At 38.2% G+C, this 19,611-nt stretch overlaps 1 protein-coding gene across 1 annotated transcript in view; it reads left to right on the plus strand.

Annotated features, from left to right (window-relative positions):
- Nucleotides 1-19,611, plus strand: part of PLA2R1 (phospholipase A2 receptor 1) — a gene marked incomplete at its 5' end in the record, with an annotated part of 123,432 nt that overhangs the window by 26,302 nt on the left and 77,519 nt on the right. The window contains 6 exon segments of the mRNA XM_081241809.1: nt 3,616-3,789; nt 8,753-8,866; nt 9,680-9,823; nt 13,017-13,211; nt 14,519-14,676; nt 17,535-17,633. Coding sequence (XP_081097935.1) covers nt 3,616-3,789; nt 8,753-8,866; nt 9,680-9,823; nt 13,017-13,211; nt 14,519-14,676; nt 17,535-17,633 — 884 coding nt within the window.

The following is a 19,611-nucleotide window of genomic DNA, read 5'->3' on the forward strand; positions in this document are numbered from 1 at the left end:
CAGTGGTTGAGAGTCTGCCTGCCAATGCAGGGGACACGGGTTCGAGCCCTGGTCTGGGAAGATCCCACATGCCGCGGAGCAGCTGGGTCCGTGAGCCACAACTACTGAGCCTGCGCGTCTGGAGCCTGTGCTCCGCAACAAGAGAGGCCGCGATAGTGAGAGGCCCGCGCACCGCGATGAAGAGTGGCCCCCGCTCGCCGCAACTGGAGAAAACCCTCGCACAGAAACGAAGACCCAACACAGCCATAAATAAATAAATAAATAGATAGATAGATAGATAGATAAATAAATAAATAAATAAGATATATAGGACATAGCTGCTTCCTTCAAGGAGCTCAAAATTTAGCAACAGAAGAGATGATATAAAGACAACCAAAGATGAAAAGAAATATGATAATCTGATGGTATCTCTTAGATTAGAATTTTTCAAGAAAAAGTAAATGTACCAGTCTGCAATTTTCAGTGTCTTAGAAGCAGAAGTTAGTTATGAATAAGCAAAAGGATTAAGAATAAATACACGCAAATGCCCCAGGCCAGGATGGGACCCTGTGGCAAGGGAGTTCCCGGGGAACAGTCTCTGAGGCCAAGATGAGCATGCAGGAGGCCTCCTGGGGAGGAGTCTCAGGATCGATACACACGGAAATGAAGGGAAGAGAGCAGGATTGCACAGGATGGTGATGCGGGGCTGGTGACTCCCCACACTGACCCACAAGGAGTTCTCAGGCTGGATTTGCCCCTAGTTGGGGTGAGAGGAGGGGCTTATAGCGCTGCACTGACCAGTCATGGTTTGTAGACTGTGCTTAGGAAGGGAGAGTGGTATTGGGCAAAGAGCCTCTTCAGCCAAGGCAATCCTTGAAGAAGGCTTCATGTTGAGAGGTGTCTGCTGGCAGCTGGGGAAATTAGGCCTTCGGTCCTGAAGGGAGATCAGAAGAACACATCACAGTGCCCAGGGTGGCACTTTCATTCCACTTGTCACCATGAAATCTTCAAATAGGATCCATGGAGTGACACGCAGCCCATCTAGAGAAGCAAAGAGAGGACTTGTGTCTGATGGCATAGAAATACAAATTCTTATATTTTAGTTAAAACCAAATTTTAATGACAAATGGACTCCCTTGTTAAAAGAATATGGACACCTTTTGCAAACATTTGACTGGGAGTTTCCTTTTGATTAAACTTAAGAACTGGCACAGATAACACAAAGCCAGGGGAAATCTAACAAAACTGGGAAGTGTAATTTGTAGCACAGACAGGATCACCTGCAAGCCTCTCATCTTAACTGTTTAATGTATAGAATTCAGGCAGATTTCTGCAAAAGGCTGCTTTACGTAGCTTAATCCATGTCTTGTTGAAAGGGCAGGACCAACTCTTGGCAAAAATGGGAATGAGATCAACTGAAGTGTCCTCCGAACCTTTTCTTATCATGGCATGGCTTATCATGGAGGCTTATAATTAGGACTTATGATCAAATCTTTACCCAAGGCAGTAGATGAGAGGCAGGTACCCTATACCCAGATCTCTCCTTTTGACATCCTCCTCCTATTACCCTTCTGACATCCTACTATCTTCTAGTAGCCAAAGGCTACTCATACCTGCTCTCCTTGGGAAGTGCTTCAAATGATTTCTTTCAAACCAGGGTTTCCCAGTGTTTGCTTTGTGAACCATTTGCATTAGAATCAGTAATACGTTAGAAAGTCAGCTTTCTGAATCCCACCCTGGACCTTCCAATTCAAACTCTCTGAGACTGAGAACCAGGAACCTGTGATTTTTTTAAGAAGCTGGCTAAGTGATTTTTATGCACACTGAAATTGTAAACACTCCTCTTTCATGGCCTCAGCTCTCACACGGGATGAACAGGGCTAAACTGACATCTGATAATGCTTAGTGTGTTGTCCATCTCATGGATGGCATAGCTTTTTAACTGAAGACAGTCTCTAAGTATTCAAACTCAATGGGGAAATTTCAGCCACCAGGGCAAGATGATTACTGAAGATGTCCTCCTCCCTTTCCCTTCCTTTTCCTACAGTTTTCCTTGGTGATAGACTTGTCTTCTTGGTGATAGATCCTCCTTCAATCTTGGATCCTTCTATAAATCCATGTGTCAGTCAGGAAACTCTGTAGACAGCCTAAGATTTATATAATAACTTCTCCTGAACTAACTCAATTCTGGGGAAGGCACAATGCAACCAGACATGAAAACAAACTTCCCACATTCCCAAGGGAGCCATCTAACTAAGTATTGTGGGAAAAAGAAAACAAACCAAAACGATTTCATTGTCCAATAAGTTTGAAGTATACTGAATTAAAATTAAGCTGTTTCTTTATTAGAGAACTTCTCAGAGCCTTTAATATGCTATTGTATATTATGACTTCCCCAGAGGAGGCTACATATGCACTATGTCCCAGCTTTTCCTAGAGAGCTCTTGAAGTTGTAATACTGTGTGGATTGCACTTCGGGAAAAGTTGTTCTAGATTTTAGCAGATTGTCTGACCATCAGTTACACTCATGCTGTAGCATGGTTCACATTGTCTACACTCTGAAATTCTTTGGCTGAGTTTGATTTCAGGTAATTTTTATGGCTGCTTAGGATCACTTTAGGGTTTGATTTAAAATTTCAGCAAAAGCACCCAAAGTAGGTCTTCATTTTCTGTTATTTCAATAAACTTCAGATTTCAGATCCACGTATCATATTTTATTAAATTTACTTTTAAGCAAACTACACAATCCTTGGCCAATGTTTTGCAAATGGATTTTGCTTCTCCTCCTTTTGACTGAAAGAGCTTTCTTAAACTAAATATCAGTGTTCCTGTCCTCAATGTTTATTTGAAAACTTCTGTTCATTTTAGAGTCATGTTTCTGTATCCCTTTTATTCCATCTAGCATTTTGGTATTTGCAGGGAAAAGCTTTTTGAAATAATATTTGCATCTATCTCAAATAACTACTTCAGTTCACACAGCTTTCAGTATAAAGTTCTGACTTTAAAGAATTCAGATGTTATTTTCACAAATATCTATACTCCAATTATATTTCCTTCTCTTAAAAATAGCTAATGTCATTTTCTGAGAAAGGATCAGAGCTTCTTTATTGATAATTTCTTTCTTAAAAATTAATTAATTAATTAATTATGGCTGTGTTGGGTCTTCGTTTCTGTGCGTGGGCTTTCTCTGGTTGCGGCGAGCGGGGGCCACTCCTCATCGCGGTGCGCGGGCCTCTCACTGTCGCGGCCTCTCTTGTTGTGGAGCACAAGCTCCAGGCACGCAGGCTCAGTAGTTGTGGCTCACGGGCCTAGTTGCTCCGCGGCATGTGGGATCCTCCCAGACCAGGGCTCGAACCCGTGTCCCCTGCATTGGCCGGCAGATTCTCAACCACTGCGCCACCAGGGAAGCCCTATTGATAATTTCTTGAATTTCCTTTCAATCTTGAACAAGTTTTACCATAAAGTGTTTATGGGAAAACAATGCAGATTTCATCATAAAGACCTAATCAAGAATAGTTAAGGGCTCTGAAGTTTTAGGAGTTGCAAGTTGGAATCATGCCATTCAAATTCATCTTAGAAATATATCGCTGTATAAATAAAATGAGATTATAATGTTTTAATGGATTTTGTTTGCAGCATCTACAGAGGTGGGTTGTGACGCTGTCTGGGAGAAGGATCTCAATTCACACATTTGCTACCAATTCAACCTGCTTTCCTCCCTCTCCTGGAGCGAGGCACACTCTTCATGCCAGATGCAAGGAGGTGATTTATTAAGTATTGCAGATGAGACTGAAGAAAATTTCGTAAGGAGTAAGTAGGTGGATGATGCACATTGATGTTGGTACAATTAAAATGATTGGTGTTTACAGTTATGACCATGTATGCCAAGATACCTTCTGGAAAAAAAAGGTCCCTTGGAAAATATTTTCTGTTATTAACATGGCCCAAACTCACACCCAGAATTTTGACCTGAACCCTGGGCCATTCCAACTGACACCTGGCCGTGCCTCTCTTATTTTCTCCCCCCTGGAAAAGAGAAGTTGAGCCTACAGAAAGGGACCGAGGAGAATTTTCAGCTCCAACAAGTGCATAGGGAGACTTCTAAACTTAAGTCCGAATTCCTGCTTTGCTGGGGAGCTTAGCCATTCCGTTTCCATTTATAAATAATTAAGCTGTTTACTAATTAAGCAAAATCTTACCTGTCAGTCACTGTGTGTAGTAGGGTTTCCAGTGGATGCCAAAGAACTTAAAATTTAATTGGAAAAGCAAAAGCACACACTTGTTAACTAACGCTGTAAAGTAATAACATAAACTGTCAAAAGACTGCTAAGGAGCTGGGTTTGATTTATTTCACCTCTCACCTAAACTCTCTTTTTACTTCTCTTTTATAGATTAAATGTGTTTGTAGATGTGTACATGCAGCATTTAAAAATCTTTCTGAAACATTTGAAAGTGTCACAAAATTAGTCACTTTCATTAAAAGTTTCTGATGCTTTTTTTCCAAATTATATTGCACATGTTTCTTCTAGAATAACAATAATAAAATTATTCTAGGATAATTTTAAAGTTCAAGTATACAGAAAGAAAACCAAAGGAAAAACTCTCATAGTTCCACAATCCAGAGATAACCATGTTTCTTCTGCAAAAAAACCCCATAAAAGTGCATGCATAATCCATAGTATCTATGAAAGATGATATTGAATAAAAAGATGAGGCAGTTGTTGCACAGAGGTTAGGAACAGGGGCCAAAGAGCCACCTGCATGGGTTTGAATCCCACCTCCATCACTTACCAGCAGTGCTAAAGAAGTAACTTAACCTCTCTGTGCCTCAACTTCCCCCCTCTATCAAATGGAAATAATAACAATACCTACTTTTTGGTGGTGAGAATTACATGTTATAGAAGAGGTGAAATTTTAGAAAAGTGCTTGGCACACAAAACAAACACTCAGTATGTGTTAAACATTTAACAGCAACTATGCGCACAGTTTAGTAACATGCTTATGTAATTTACCTGCATAGAATGAACATCTGTCCATGTCTGTAAATATAGATCTACATCATAGTTTTTAATGGTTACATAGCGATACAGGTTAGAGCTAATATATTTAGCTAATCTCCAAATATTAGATAGGGATAGGTAGATGAAATTCTTTATTTTGTTTTTATTTACTTATTTGTTGCTATGTAAAACCATCCCTCACATACTTTTGTGCATAGGTCCCTGATTATTTCTCTCTATGTTTGTAGAAGTGGATTCACTGGGTGGAAGAGGAAGCACATTTTAAGGCTTTTGAAAGTCGTTAATAACTTCTAGAAGGATTGTAACAAATGCATGAACAGTATATGTCTGCCCCTTTCCCCACAGACTTGCAAATTATCACAGAAACTGATCTGAGTGAGTCATATTGCAGGAAAACACCCATTTCCAAAATCATTATTAGCCTGTAATGGTATTTATAGAAAATTTTGTGCACCATTTATGAATTACAATTGTTATCTATTTTGACTGCTGGGATCTTTAATAAGAGGGTTTGGACTTATCAGACTTGAATAAAGATTAAAGGAATAAGATATGTCAGAGACTTTGATTTAAATACCACAATTTTATAATTAGATTTCGGGGATTGTTTAGGTTGGGAAAACAGAAGAGTATTCATAAAGACAGAAGCTTGTTCTTACCAAGGTATTTTTTAATGTTGAGAATAGTCTACTGTTTCTTGTTAATCGCTGATGAACATTAACTATGGTATAAGGAATTATCTAAACTGCCACAAATGCCAGGAAATAGCCAAAGGAATTTAAGTTTGCATTTATTATTATAGAATTGTGAGCCAAATTACTTGTAAAGCTAAATAGGTTATTTTTGTACTTTTAAACACAGATAAGAAATTATACAATGATTTTTTTATATGTACTGTTAAAACAGTCACAAAGAGGGTATTCAAAATAACTCTAAGGTAAGAATAATTAATACTTAAATATTTTAAGTAGATTACTTGAAAGCAGCACTTGGTACTTACCCCGATATGAAATGTGGAAATTTCTCCATCTTGTCAATCCATCTTCCATTCTGCCTTCTGTCATGACGATACCAGTTAGATGATTTAATCAAATGGTGCTATTGGAAGGACTAACCAAATAGTCATTAGGAAGAGACTTGTGTTTATGCCCCAGAAACTTGGAAAGGCAGGGCCCATGAATGTTACGCTGTTTCTGTCCAGTGATTTCAGGGATCTCAAAATTATAAAGCACCTTTTTCTCTTTCCTTAAAGGTTTAGCTTCCTCCAGTTTTCCACTGTTGTTTCGAAATACCCCATCACAGAAGGTGCTGCAGCCTTGTGGTGTGAATGCACTAATCTTTACAACCTTGGTGACCATACAGTCGATCATCCAAACTGAGACTCTTTGAAGAGTAAAAGGTTCTGCCATCAATACTTATTCTGGAACGACCAGCATAAGCCATGAATTTTCCAGGCAAACAGGGACATACAGTCACCCTATTTATAACTCTTATCTGCCAGGGTCTCAGTCTCAGGCAGGGCCCCTGCATCTGGCTCAGAATAAATTGGGTTCTGAAGCAGATGAATCATAAGGGATCAATGCTCTCCTTTATAGATTAGAAGATTCAATGGTAACATTTGAAAGTGTCACAAAATTAGTTACTTTCACTAAAGTCTCTGACACTGTTTTTTCCCCAAATATTACAGCACGCATGGTACATGTTTGTTCTAGAGTAATTTTTTAAAGTTCAGGTGCACAAAAAGGAAAACGAAAGAAAAATTTCCCCTAATTCTACAATTTTGCTAAGCATATTTTTCTACACAAGCATGTCAAGGCACATGTTTCTACATAGCATTGATAACAAAATTGGAATTGAATTAAAACAGGAGGAGCTGAGGCACAATGGTTAGGAGAAGGGGCCTACAGAAAGCTTTCTCCCACACCAAGCTGAAGAAGCATTTGCACTGCTCATGGCCCCAACCTGCTATTTTTTTAACATCTTTATTGGAGTATAATTGCTTTACAATGGTGTGTTAGTTTCTGCTTTATAACAAAGTGAATCAGCTATACATATACATGTATCCCCATATCTCCTCCCTCTTGAGTCTCCCTCCCACCCTCCCTATCCCACCTCTCTAGGTGGTCACAAAGCACCGAGCTGACCTCCCTGTGCTATGCGGTTGCTTCCCACTAGCTACCTGTTTTACATTTGGTAGTGTATATATGTCCATGCCACTCTCTCACTTCATCCCAGCTTACCCTTCCACCTCCCCGTGTCCTCAAGTCCATTCTCTAGTAGGTCTGCGTCTTTATTCCCGTCTTGCCCCTAGGTTCTTCATGACCATTTTTTTTGAAGATTCCATATATATGTGTTAGCATACGGTATTTGCTTTTCTCTTCCTGACTTAACTTCACTCTGTATGACAGACTCTAGGTCCATCCACCTCACTACAAATAACTCAATTTTGTTTCTTTTTATGGCTGAGTAATATTCCATTGTATGTATGTGCCACATCTTGTTTATCCATTCATCTGTCGATGGACACTTAGGTTGCGTCCATGTCCTGGCTATTGTAAATAGAGCAGCAATGAACATTGTGGTACATGACTCTTTCTGAATTATGGTTTTCTCAGGGTATATGCCCAATAGTGGGATTGCTGGGTCGTATGGTAGTTCTATTTTTAGTTTTTTAAAGAACCTCCATACTGTTCTCCATAGTGGCTGTATCAATTTACATTCCCACCAACAGTGCAAGAGTGTTCCCTTTTCTCCACACCCTCTCCAGCATTCATTGTTTCTAGATTTTTTGATGATGGCCATTCTGACTGGTGTAAGATGATATCTCATTGTAGTTTTGATTTGCATTTCTCTAATGATTAATGATGTTGAGCATCCTTTCATGTATTTGTTGGCTATCTGTATATCTTCTTTGGAGAAAAGTCTGTTGAGGTCTTCTGCCCATTTTTGGATTGGCCAACCTGCTATTGATCCCTCTACATACTCTGGTCCCTTGGATTATGCTCTCCTCTTGGCCAGACAACCCCCATTGGCTCTCGACTGGACAGCCCTCCCCCCATTTCTTTAGCATACCTTAAATTTGAGGGCCTGCCTCCCGACACTAACAACACTTAATATGCCTTCCCCTTCCTAGCCAGACCCCTAAGGAAAAGGCCCTCTAAATTGTTCAATTTTTTAACTGTGAAATATTTCAAGAGTATTGACAAGTGTAAACATTACGTCTCTGCACACACATACCCATTATAGAGATTTAATAGCATTTCTTCCTATTCCTCTTTCTCAGGGCCTGAGGTAGCCTGAGCTCAGCATACATGAGTCCTGAGCCTCCAGATTGAGGCCACCAGACACACATGGCAAAAAAAAAGGAAGACAGAGGGGCACTTTGTAGGACTGGCCCTGGGCACTTCCTCCTTCCCCCTCTAAAACCCTCAAGTGGGTAAGCTCACACAGGTCAGATGGCCTCAGATTTGAAACCATGAACTATTGATGGATTGACGACCGTTGAGAGGCAGCATTCCTGTGTGCTTAGATTAAGCACTTCACAGTTGCTGTCAGTGGCCTTTAGGAGACTGCCATGTTTCTCAGGCTGGCTTTTTTTACTCTGAAGCACCAGGGTGGGTGCTTTAGTAGCACTTAAACTCTTTTCTGCCATTGATGGAGTTAATTTATGACTCCATGCCCCAGGAACAGGAAAACAAGAAAGACGTGTAACATTGATTTTTTTTTGAAACTCCGTATTTCTCTTATTTCAGAGCACTTTGGCAGTGAAGCAGTGGAAGTGTGGATAGGTCTGAATCAGCTAGATGAAAATGCTGGTTGGCAGTGGTCTGATAGAACACCACTCAACTATCTGAACTGGAACCCAGGTACCTGCAGCGTTTTGTTTACCTTCAACAGGGGGCATTGTCCCATAGCCTAAAATAGCAATATTTCCCACATATGTATACGACGTGTTATTGTGAAAGTGGCTTACAAACATTTTTAAAGCCTGATTGAATTTCTATAAGGCATGCTTTTCCAAATGAGAAAATGGAGGCCGAGAAGGTAAGCCAAGGTTGCAGGAGGATTTGGGTCAAAACCAAGATTCTAGTCAGTTGTTTTAAAAATAGCAACAGAGATAAGAAATTAAATCTCAGAAGTAGATGTTTATGTACAGATCGTTTTCGTATATTTTTTCCCACTCTCTCCTAGTCAATTTCCTCTCTTCAGTTAACCTTTGCCCTCCAAAGACATGATCAATTACTGTCTTACATCAGTATGTCTCGCACAAAAAAAGGAAAATTGGTTTTTCTTATGGATTCTAAGTCAATTACATTAACTATGTAATACAACGCACTCACATTCTGTTTAAATGTGTTGTTTAAAAGATGGTTATAGTTGAACCTTGAATAACTAGAAAATATAATAAAGTACGATTGCATTTTGTGAAAAAAATAGCAACAGATTGCAAAATATCTCTCTACCTTAAAACAATAAAATCAGCTGTTGCTATCTTTGGGAAATCATTTCATTGTCATGCCTGGACTTCAACTGCAAAATCATAAATGTAATATCTTATAGGATTTACTACATATGCCAAAGAGAAGGGCTGTCTCCTTGATGCTAAAACTACATTTCAGTATATATTGAACTAACTGCTTTTGCTTCTAACATTAAATACACATACATTGTATTTTCAGAAATAAATTTTGAGCCATTTGTTGAATATCACTGTGGAACTTTTAATGCATTTATGCCAAATGCCTGGAGAAGTCGGGATTGTGAGTCCACTTTGCCTTACATATGTAAAAAATATCTAAACCATACTGATCACGAAGTAGTTGGTGAGTTTTTATTTTAAGCTGTTTTTATAAGTTGCTTACTTGCCCTCTCAATATATTCAAAGTCCTTTATTTTTTGCTAATAATTTATAATTTAAACTTAGCTAAGGCTAGTTTTTATATGAATAAAAAATGTGTAACAAGATAAGATCTGTTATTCCAAAGGCACCATGAATTTAATAAATGCATTTAGGTTTTTACTAAAAACTAAAGCAAAATAACCTAAGTATAGAAAACATTTTCTCCCTTTTTAAAAACTTTGCTTTCTTATTCATTCTGCCTTAGAAAAACAAGATATGCTTCATTTTCTATTCTAGTTGAGTTTTATTTATGGTTACCCTAGAAATTAAACATATGAATTAGAAAATAGTTTTATAAAATTCTTTACTTCATCGATCTCCTATCATACTCTATATCTCTTATTAGTAATACTTCCTCCTTGAAATAACAAACAAAACTTTTAGGTGTACCTAAGACTTAAATACCACATAATTACAATCTAGTACCTGAAGCTCAGTTATTTCTATTGTTAAGATCTATTACTTCTTCTTAGTTTCTATGAAATTAATGTCTGAACTCAGGAGGTAGAGATAAAAACATAACCATTTTTAAAGAATCATTACCAGCATAATTAGAAACAACTCTACATTTAAAATAATAATCTGAATTATGTTTCTAAAATATTATCCCTTACAGTTAAGCTTTTTTATTTTATTTTATTTTTTATAGATTTATTTATTTATTTTTTGGCTATGTTGAGTCTTCATTGCTGTGTGCGGGGTTTCTCAAGTTGTGGCGAGCAGGGGCTACTCTTCATCGACGTGCGCGGGCTTCTCATTGTGGTGGCTTCTCTTGTGGAGCACGGGCACGCGGGCTTCAGTAGTTGTGGCTTGCGGGCTCTAGAGCACAGGCTCAGTAGTTGTGGCTCACGGGCTTAGTTGCTCCACGGCATGTGGGATCTTCCGGGACCAGGGATCGAACCCATATCCCTTGCATTAGTAGGCAGATTCTTAACCACTGCACCACAAGGGAACTCCCCAATTAAGCTTTTTAATTTACGATATTATGTTATGTTAATTTACAATATTGTGTTAATTTCAGGTGTATAGCAAAGTGATTTAGTTGTGTATATATATATATTACTTTTCAGATTCTTTTCCATTATAGGTTATGACAAGATACTGAATATATTTCCCTGTGCTATACAGTAGGTCCTTGCTGTTTGTCTATTTTACATAGAGTAGTGTGTATCTCTTAATCCCAATCATCTAATTTATTCCCCCCCTTTCCCCTTTGATACCCATAAGTTTGTTTTCAATGTCTGTGAGTCTATTTCTCTTTTATAAGTAAGTTCATTTGTATCATTTTTTTAGATTCCACACATAAGTGATATCATATGATATTTGTCTTTGTCTGACTTACTTCATTTAGTATGATAATCTCTAGGTCCATTCATGTTGCTACAAATGGCATTATCTCATTCTTTTTTATGGCTGAGTAGTACTCCATTGTATATATGTACCATATCTTCTTTATCCATTCATGTGTCGATGGACATTTAGGTTGCTTCCATATCTTGGCTACTGTAAATAGTGCTGCTATGAACATTGGGATGAATGTATATTTTTGAATTAGAGTTTTCATCTTTTCTGGAGTTTTCAGGAGTGGGATTGCAGGATCATATGGTAACTCTATTTTCAGCTTTTTAAGGAACCTCCTTACTGTTTTCTATAATGGTTGTACCAATTTATGTTCCTGCCAACAGTGTAGGAGGGTTCCCTTTTCTCCACACCCTCTTACAATTAAGCTTTAACTTTTATTTTCCTTTAAGTAGCTAAGCCTAAAGATATTGTAGAATATGGGTTTGAGGAGAAGAAGCATCTCATCATTTTTTTACATAGAGATTTTTTCATTATGTCAAGAATGTGCTGACATTGCTATCACTGTTATTGTCCTGTCCCTCCCTCTTTTCCTTTCATTTTCCTGCCTCAATTTCTTCTGTCTTCATTTTTTTTCTTATGCCCTCCTGCACTGCCTCCTGCTATCCTTCTTTTCTTCAATTTTATTTGCTCTCCTGATCTATTAATTGAGGTCAGAAGACCAGAAATGATGGCAGCTAAGCTAAGTTTGTTTGGCTTATTTGCTGTTGTTTCAAGTCCAACAAATACTTTTGATGATCTAGTCCAGTGTCTTCCAACTGTGCATCCAGGGTCCCCAAGTTCCTTCCTTATCTCCACCCTTGCGTCAATCAGAGAAGTTCCTCTTTTATCTTTTTATCTTACCTCTAGAGTGAAGTTTAGGGTTCATTTTTTTAAAGGATTCTGTGACTGTGTTTTTAGGTTGATATTATCTATCTATCTAAATGTTCTAACATTCATCCACTGTGATTCTAATAGCTGTCAGAGTCCTAGAAGCGATTTTAAAAGAATGTCTTGTTTCCCAAATTAGCAGTGAAGTTGTTTCTAACTAAGTTAGTGCTTAAGGGAGGCACCCAGTTGTGGTTAATAAATAAAGTAAAAATGCTGTCATCAGGCTGGGGGCAAGCTCCTAGAAGAGGAGAGCCAAAGTTGGCATGCACACAGCTGCCTTCCCTGTCAGTGTTAAAGCACCGTGGCATTATTTGGCTGTAAGTCAAACCCAGAGTCCATGTGAACCCAGAGGGACATCAGAGGCACTCAGCCTGACCCCCAAAATAAAAGCTATCATCTCTATTCTAGATAAAGTGGCCAGAATTTCAGATTCTTTTCAGCTGAGAATAACTATCTACACCCCCCCCACCTAATACTGTATATAAAAATCCTTTAAAAAGCATTTAAATTGTGTTCCATAATACCCCTCTTTTAGTGTAAAAAGGTTTTTTTAAATGGATAGCTCTAAATGCTAAATTTTATATCTAGCCCTGACTCTCACTTTGGTTGTATGACCTTTATCAAGTCTCCTTAACCTCTTTGTGCCTTAGATAGCTCATCTGGAAAATGAAGCATTGAGATCCATTAGATCCTAGATCCAGATCATAGATGGGATCATTTTCAAGTCTGAAGACCTAGAATGCTATGATCTATATCTTATTGTATCATATGCTTCTGTTTTTCAAATTTAAAAAATAATCATATATTAATGGTGATTTATATTGGGGGTAATAAGTAATGTTAAAACAATTGTGGAAAATAACTTTGTTTTTTGTTGGTTCGAAAAGAAAACAATGCTTGGAAATATTATGCTACCCACTGTGAGCCCGGCTGGAATCCCCACAATCGTAATTGCTATAAACTTCAGAAAGAAAAAAAGACCTGGAATGAAGCTTTGCATTCTTGCCAGTCCAATAACAGTGCATTAATAGACATAGATTCGTTAGCAGAAGTGGAGTTTCTTGTAACCCTCCTTGGAGATGGTGAGTGCCAAATGTCTTTAGTTTAAGAAGTATGAAATATAATGTAGTAACTCTCTTTATTAGTGAAGTTGAAAAGAAATTAAGCAATTTAAAATTGATTCTTTATGGCACATGTATCTGAAATTTCCAAATAATATCCAGGAGTGAAAATTCACTGAATTTTTACAAAATACATATTCAGAAACTTTGTAACATCTCATAGATGCCAGATATATTACATGCTTTCATTTTGGTTTTTTTTTTTTTTTTTTTTTTTAAGGGGGAAAGGTCATTTCCTGAAACTTCTAATTTAAAAAACCTGAACCTGTAATTGAGCATAATGGGCACTAGATAGCAGTAATGTGCTGTGGCCATGTAATCCAAGCAATAAAGGAAATTCCTTACAAAAATGATTATATTTAAATAATTTTAGCCAGTGAAAATGGGTAATTTATTTGGTGTGGTGTTTTTCAAGCTGTGTAGCATGTTCAGGGGTTCCAAGCTCTGAGGCCTCCACCCAACTTTACCCACCAGAGCAGATCTGCCCCTACCTATGTCATATATGGACACAGAATTCTGCTGGAAAACACTGAAATCATTGACTGAGAGTACATCTATTTTTAGTGGAAAAATCCAGCATCTACTCTATTTCAATGTTAGGTTTTAGTTTGGAGTGAAAACAAAACTCCTTCTGTCATTGTTCCTCACCCTTTGCATTTGGGATTGAAAGAATCCTGTGGCTGCCTCTGTGTCAGCGGGACACTGGAACACTCTCCCAGCCATCGAGGGTCTTTTCACCCTACCTAGACTGGCAAGCTTTATTTTATTTACTTTTCCAGCAACCCCACTGCTCCTATTCAATGCTTCTAAGAATTTCTGCTCCTTTTTTTTCCTAGCCAAAAGAAAAAAAAGTAAAGCTAGACATCATTAAAAGGTTTTTTTCTAAGTGCCTTTTCTTAATTCGATTGACCTTCTTATTTTTCCTTTTTATGGGTAGAAGAAAAACCAGACTTTTCAGATCTACTTTCCATACTGTAGCACAAACTAACTAGAGTCCTGGCAATCTGACTTGCTTAAGCTTTGTCCTTGCCCTGGCTTTCACTGACACTCTGCCTCACTTATAAGGCCTATATTGAGCAGATCTGGATAGATTAAGGGGGGAAAGGTTTAAGCAGGTATTTTATACCAAAACTTAAACAGGTTTCATTCCAAGAAGAAACAAAGAAGGAATCACATGCAAAGTGGTATATATTGGTAATAACCCCTCTGTGTTATCACCTTTGCAGATACTAGGATTCTTGTAAATAATTTACGTTTATCTCTTGCAGAAAATGCATCAGAAACATGGATTGGTTTGAGCAACAATAAAATTCCAGTTTCCTTTGAATGGTCTGATGGTTCCTCAGTCATCTTTACTAATTGGCACACACTTGAGCCCCAAATTTTTCCAAATAGAAGCCAGCTATGTGTCTCAGCAGAGCAATCTGTAAGTTGATTCATTTGTTCAATGCTCACTTTGCTGGACTTGTACTGAGGGCCACCTGTGCCAGGGACTTGGTCTGTGGCAGAGACCAAGACAGGCACAGTGCCTGCTCCTCCTGGGGCTTCCACACTAAGCAGTAAAACATATACACACTAAAAACACATGGTAATTATAGTTGTGATGATAGCTCTGAGGACATAGGTTCAAGATGGTGAGAAACTTGGGTTGGGACAGCTACTTCAGACAAGACAGTCAAGGAGGGCTCTCTGAAGAGGTGGCATTTAAGCTGGGACTTGAAGAAAAAAAAATCTCTTGAAGAGCAGGAGAGCATTCCAGGCAGGGGGCAGCTGCCCAAAGGCAGGCCAAGGCTTGCCATGTTTGATAATCAAAAAGGAGACCAGGATGGTGTGGAGGTATGGACGGTGAAAGGTGGTAGGAGATGGGGCAGGAAGAATGCAAAAATGTGAGGCTTATAGGCCTGGGATAGGACCCACTAAAGGAGACGAAAGCATGACCTGATTTATATTTTAAGAGCAACTGTGGCTGCTACATAGAGAATTGATTGGAGAGAAGAGAGTGGAAGCAGAGAGACCAGTTTGGAAGCTACTCCTGTGGTTGAATTAGGGTAGTGAATATGGAGACAAGAAGACAGATTCAAGGATCCTCTAGAAGACAGGAATTGTTGCTAAAGCAGACATGGGGGTGAGAAACAGGTAGATTTTTCGTTTGAGCACCCACCATTTTGGTGGATGGGGGTGCCACTGACCACCCTGGTGAAGATGAGGGGAAGAACCAAGGAGTTGGGAAATTACTCTGGAAGGTGATGGTTTTTAAGCTCCATTACCTTCTTAACATAAAAGGATTTCAACACTGTGTGTAACCTCTTTGAAAACTGCGAATCAATGGAAAACCTTGCTCTTTTCTTCACATGAATGTGATGGTCCCAGTGACCTTAACATTACACTTACCTTTATGTGCTAGTCTCTCATTTATCTAAAACCTCTGATTATACAGAATTTGTTTAATCCCAAGACATTTGAAGGGTTTTTAAAAATATGTTTAGAATAGACAATCTCTTTGATCAGATAGCTACTGAAATCACTGGTGAAGTTTTAGGAGGTTATTGGGATTTGGTAGGCAAGCCTACTCTTTTAAGACACCAGGATACTATATTAAGTACCCCCAAGAAGCAGTTTATTAAATGTTACTTAAGTAGCTTGACAAACTGATTGTGCCAGCCAAGCATGGGAAATGTCTAAGCATTTACTTTTTTTTTTTAAAAGCACTTACTTTATGACACATTTCATTGTTTTATCTTTCAAGGCTGTCACAAATCCATGAAGTTACAATGATAGTGCTCAGGCAGTGTCTCAGAGTCACACTTGAGGGGGAACAATGACCTCTCCAAATGTTTATTTGGGGTGTTACTCTGCTGAAAACCACTATAGTTTATTCTACAGTATTTGATGCTTTATTGGTTCATTAGTTTTGATATAATTAAGTTGATCTTAGTTTCCTATTGACATTCTCCTTTCTTATTTGACAGACATGGGTATTTCACTTAGCATATTCACAAAGCAGGAGCCAACATTTGGACAGAGAAATTGTTTTTAAGAGAGTGAGGATAGGTATTAATATTACTGGATGTGTTAGGACAATGCTGCTATAAATGTGGTATTTTGTGGCCCCTTTTTAGCAACTCAGTAGCTCCTTAAATAGTAGATGCATAAAAAGTAACACTTATTCCCCTAAAGTTGAACTCAATATGAATGTAATTATTATAATTAACTAGTTACCTAAACATGGGCGATACCTCAATCTGAATCTGAGAGGTTGGTAACCATTCATCTGTCCATCCAATAGTTACTAAGCAACTACAGTGTGCCTGACAATATCCTATAACTGGATGGTTTGCTGGAGACTCCATGGGGATGGGCTACAAGGCTGCTCTTACAGGTGAAGGTGTCAGCCTCCTACATAGTATGTTTCTGAGGGTCATGGAAGAGCTCTCTACTCACCTAAAACTCTGTATGCCTGAGATAACTAAATTTTGAATTTGAATGGTGTGGTTTTAGCCTAAAGGTCTGGTTTGTATTAAAATAAAAAATACTTTGGGAGGATAAAATTTTAATCAGTTAGCAGTTATTGTATTTCGTCATTAATGAAAGATATGAGAACAGCCTTCATTAGAACTAGGAGAAGACGTGAAGGTATCTGCCTGTCATATAAAGAGGAAATGGAGTGGGGCTTTGGAGAATTCATGATGAAGGGTACTGGGGGTTGAACATGAAGTTCAGCTATGATAATGTTATCTCGAGTGATTCATGGTGCTTTCCAGGCATTTCCCCAGCATCAGGTTTATACAGCATCAGGTAAGCAGTGAAGCATTCATTTAACACCTAGAAGTGACTGGAGAGAAGAAGCAGCATTCTCACTTGGTCAGGGGAATAGTTTCATATAAGTCGCCCTCAAAGTGTGGCCCCCAGACCAGCAGCATTCACATCACCTAAAAACTTGTTAGAAATACAAATTCTCAGGTCCCACCTGACTTACTGAATGAGACACACGGATCCCAATCAACTGTGTTTTAGTAACCCCTGCAGGTGATTCCAGTGCACACAAAGGATTGAGAATCACTACTTATCCCATCTTTAACAAAATGTTGAGAGCAGTTTACTGTAAAGCCAGACCTCCCACTCGTATGTAGAGAATCAACCTTTTCTAACAACACAAGATCCTGACACATTACGCCCCCTTGAAACATGCATTATTAATCATATTTTAATTCAGAATTATTGACTTTGACTATCAGCATCAATAATGGAGTGTATTCATTCATCTTATAATATTCTTTCTCTTAGGAGGGACACTGGAAAGTTAAAAATTGCAAAGAAACACTTTTTTACGTTTGTAAGAAAACAGGCCATGTCCTTTCTGAAACTGAATCAGGTTGCCAAAAGGTAAGAGCTGTGAACATTGCAGGGACTTCATAACCAGACTGATTTATCCACCAACAAATTAAAGTGAATCTCTCTCCCTCTCTTTCCTGCCTTGGCTCCCTCCTGTCTCCCTTTCCCCTCCTTCCCTTCCTTTCTTCTTTCCTTCCCTTCTTTTTTTTCTGAGTGGGCTATTGTAACAAACCAAACAATTATCAGCTAAGAGCACATGAAAGATTTACAGCTCTGCGAAGGATTGTTGTCTTACCATCTACTTCCACCCAAGACTAGTTTTCTTCTGAGATAAGAAATGTAAATGATCCTGTTATACCATCTGTATAAACAATGGCTATCATGTGATACACTGTCTCACACGCGGTTTTCATTGTCTTCCAATGAAGACTGTCAGAGTGAAAGCAAATGAATTCCTTTGAGTCAGAGAGTGACCTTCTGCATCCAGAGTCTTGTTTTCCTTTTCACTTTTCTTAAACTTGAATATTTGAATAAAATACAATAACAAAGAGAAGTGTATGTTTGCAACACATTTATTATTTAGGAAAGGGATAATAAAAATACTTTGTATTTTAAGTAATAAGCTATTTTTGGTACTTAAAGTACTATTTTCAGTACTAAAAATAATAAAAAACATACTTTAGGTTTAAACTTTAAAGGTAGAAAATAATGTCTTAAATTTCTTAAAATACATTCAATATTCTGCAGTGTTACAAAAAATTTATCTATCAGTGTCCTTAGCACATGCATTCCCTCTCTCTCTCATCACACACACACACACACACACACACCCCTAAAAATTTTGGATTTAACTATTGGAGATTTTTATGCTGTGTGAGTCTCAAAATGTTCACAAATCTGGTTTTTATACAATTCTCTTTTAGTTATTTTCTCTTCTAATCCAGTTACTTATGTTCCAATTAAACAATAACCCCTCTCTTCAGAAACTGCATTTGATTCATTCATCAATGTGTAAGCATATTAGTTATTCTTCACACTTTAGCTGAACAATACATGTGCCATAGCTGACATGTGACCAGACGTTTTACCTAATGATTACATTTCCTGAATTAGTTATTACTGATCACTGATCTAATCTCTATCTGAGCAGAAATATTGAAAAAAATCCATCCTACAGTGGCTTTCAAGGCAACTCAACATGTTTTATTTGTGTCGAAAGAGTAATTAACTTCTTACACAGCAAAAACAACCGATGTTCTATCTCAACTTTTGTATACTGCTTCCCTCTTTCTGACCAGCCTTATCAATATTTAAGGATTCTGGGTTCAGAGCCAGTTCTTTACTCTTATGGCAAAATTCCATTAATTTCTTTATGCATCTATGAATATGGTTTTGAAAGTTTCCTTTCTTTTAGCCATCTGCTTCAGTGCAATTCTCTAAACAGTCTGCACAGGCAAAACCAACTTATAAAATAAGTCTGGATAATTTCAAAGCAGAAATTTTTAAAAATTTTATTTCCATCTGAGTCACTTTTGGGGGACTAGATAATATGAGCAATCGTTTCAGTACTGTCACCATCATGATTTCATGTAAAATGAAATGGCACCTCATGTACAAAGGATATTCACAAATACAATAAATTATTCTTCTCGCTTTCATTGTGCGGACAAAGGCTTATAGTAGAGTCTTTGTTTTTCGGTTACTACTCTGCCACATTTCCACCCCCCTTCCTTGAGCCTGTTCAAGTTCTTGGGTTTTTTGTTTTGCTAAGCAGCCTATGATCTAAAAATCACTAATGAAGAAGGAGTACTTTGTCAGAAAGGTCAAATTGTCAGCCTTCCTCCTCCTGTCCTTCCAAATACAAAAGCAGTCTAACCTCCCTGCCCTCTCTGGAGTGACCCACGGAGGGGTTCTGGCTGACACTGTCAATTACTCACACAGATAAGATTGGGGAGAGAAGTTAAGGGAGTGAATTCAGAGCACATCCTGGTGGGCTGGATGTGGTGTTCCTGTGATCCACGCCTCATTT

The sequence above is a fragment of the Mesoplodon bidens genome (assembly GCF_964165515.1).
Source record: "Mesoplodon bidens genome assembly, chromosome: 8".
NCBI classification, from domain to species: Eukaryota; Metazoa; Chordata; class Mammalia; order Artiodactyla; family Ziphiidae; genus Mesoplodon; species Mesoplodon bidens.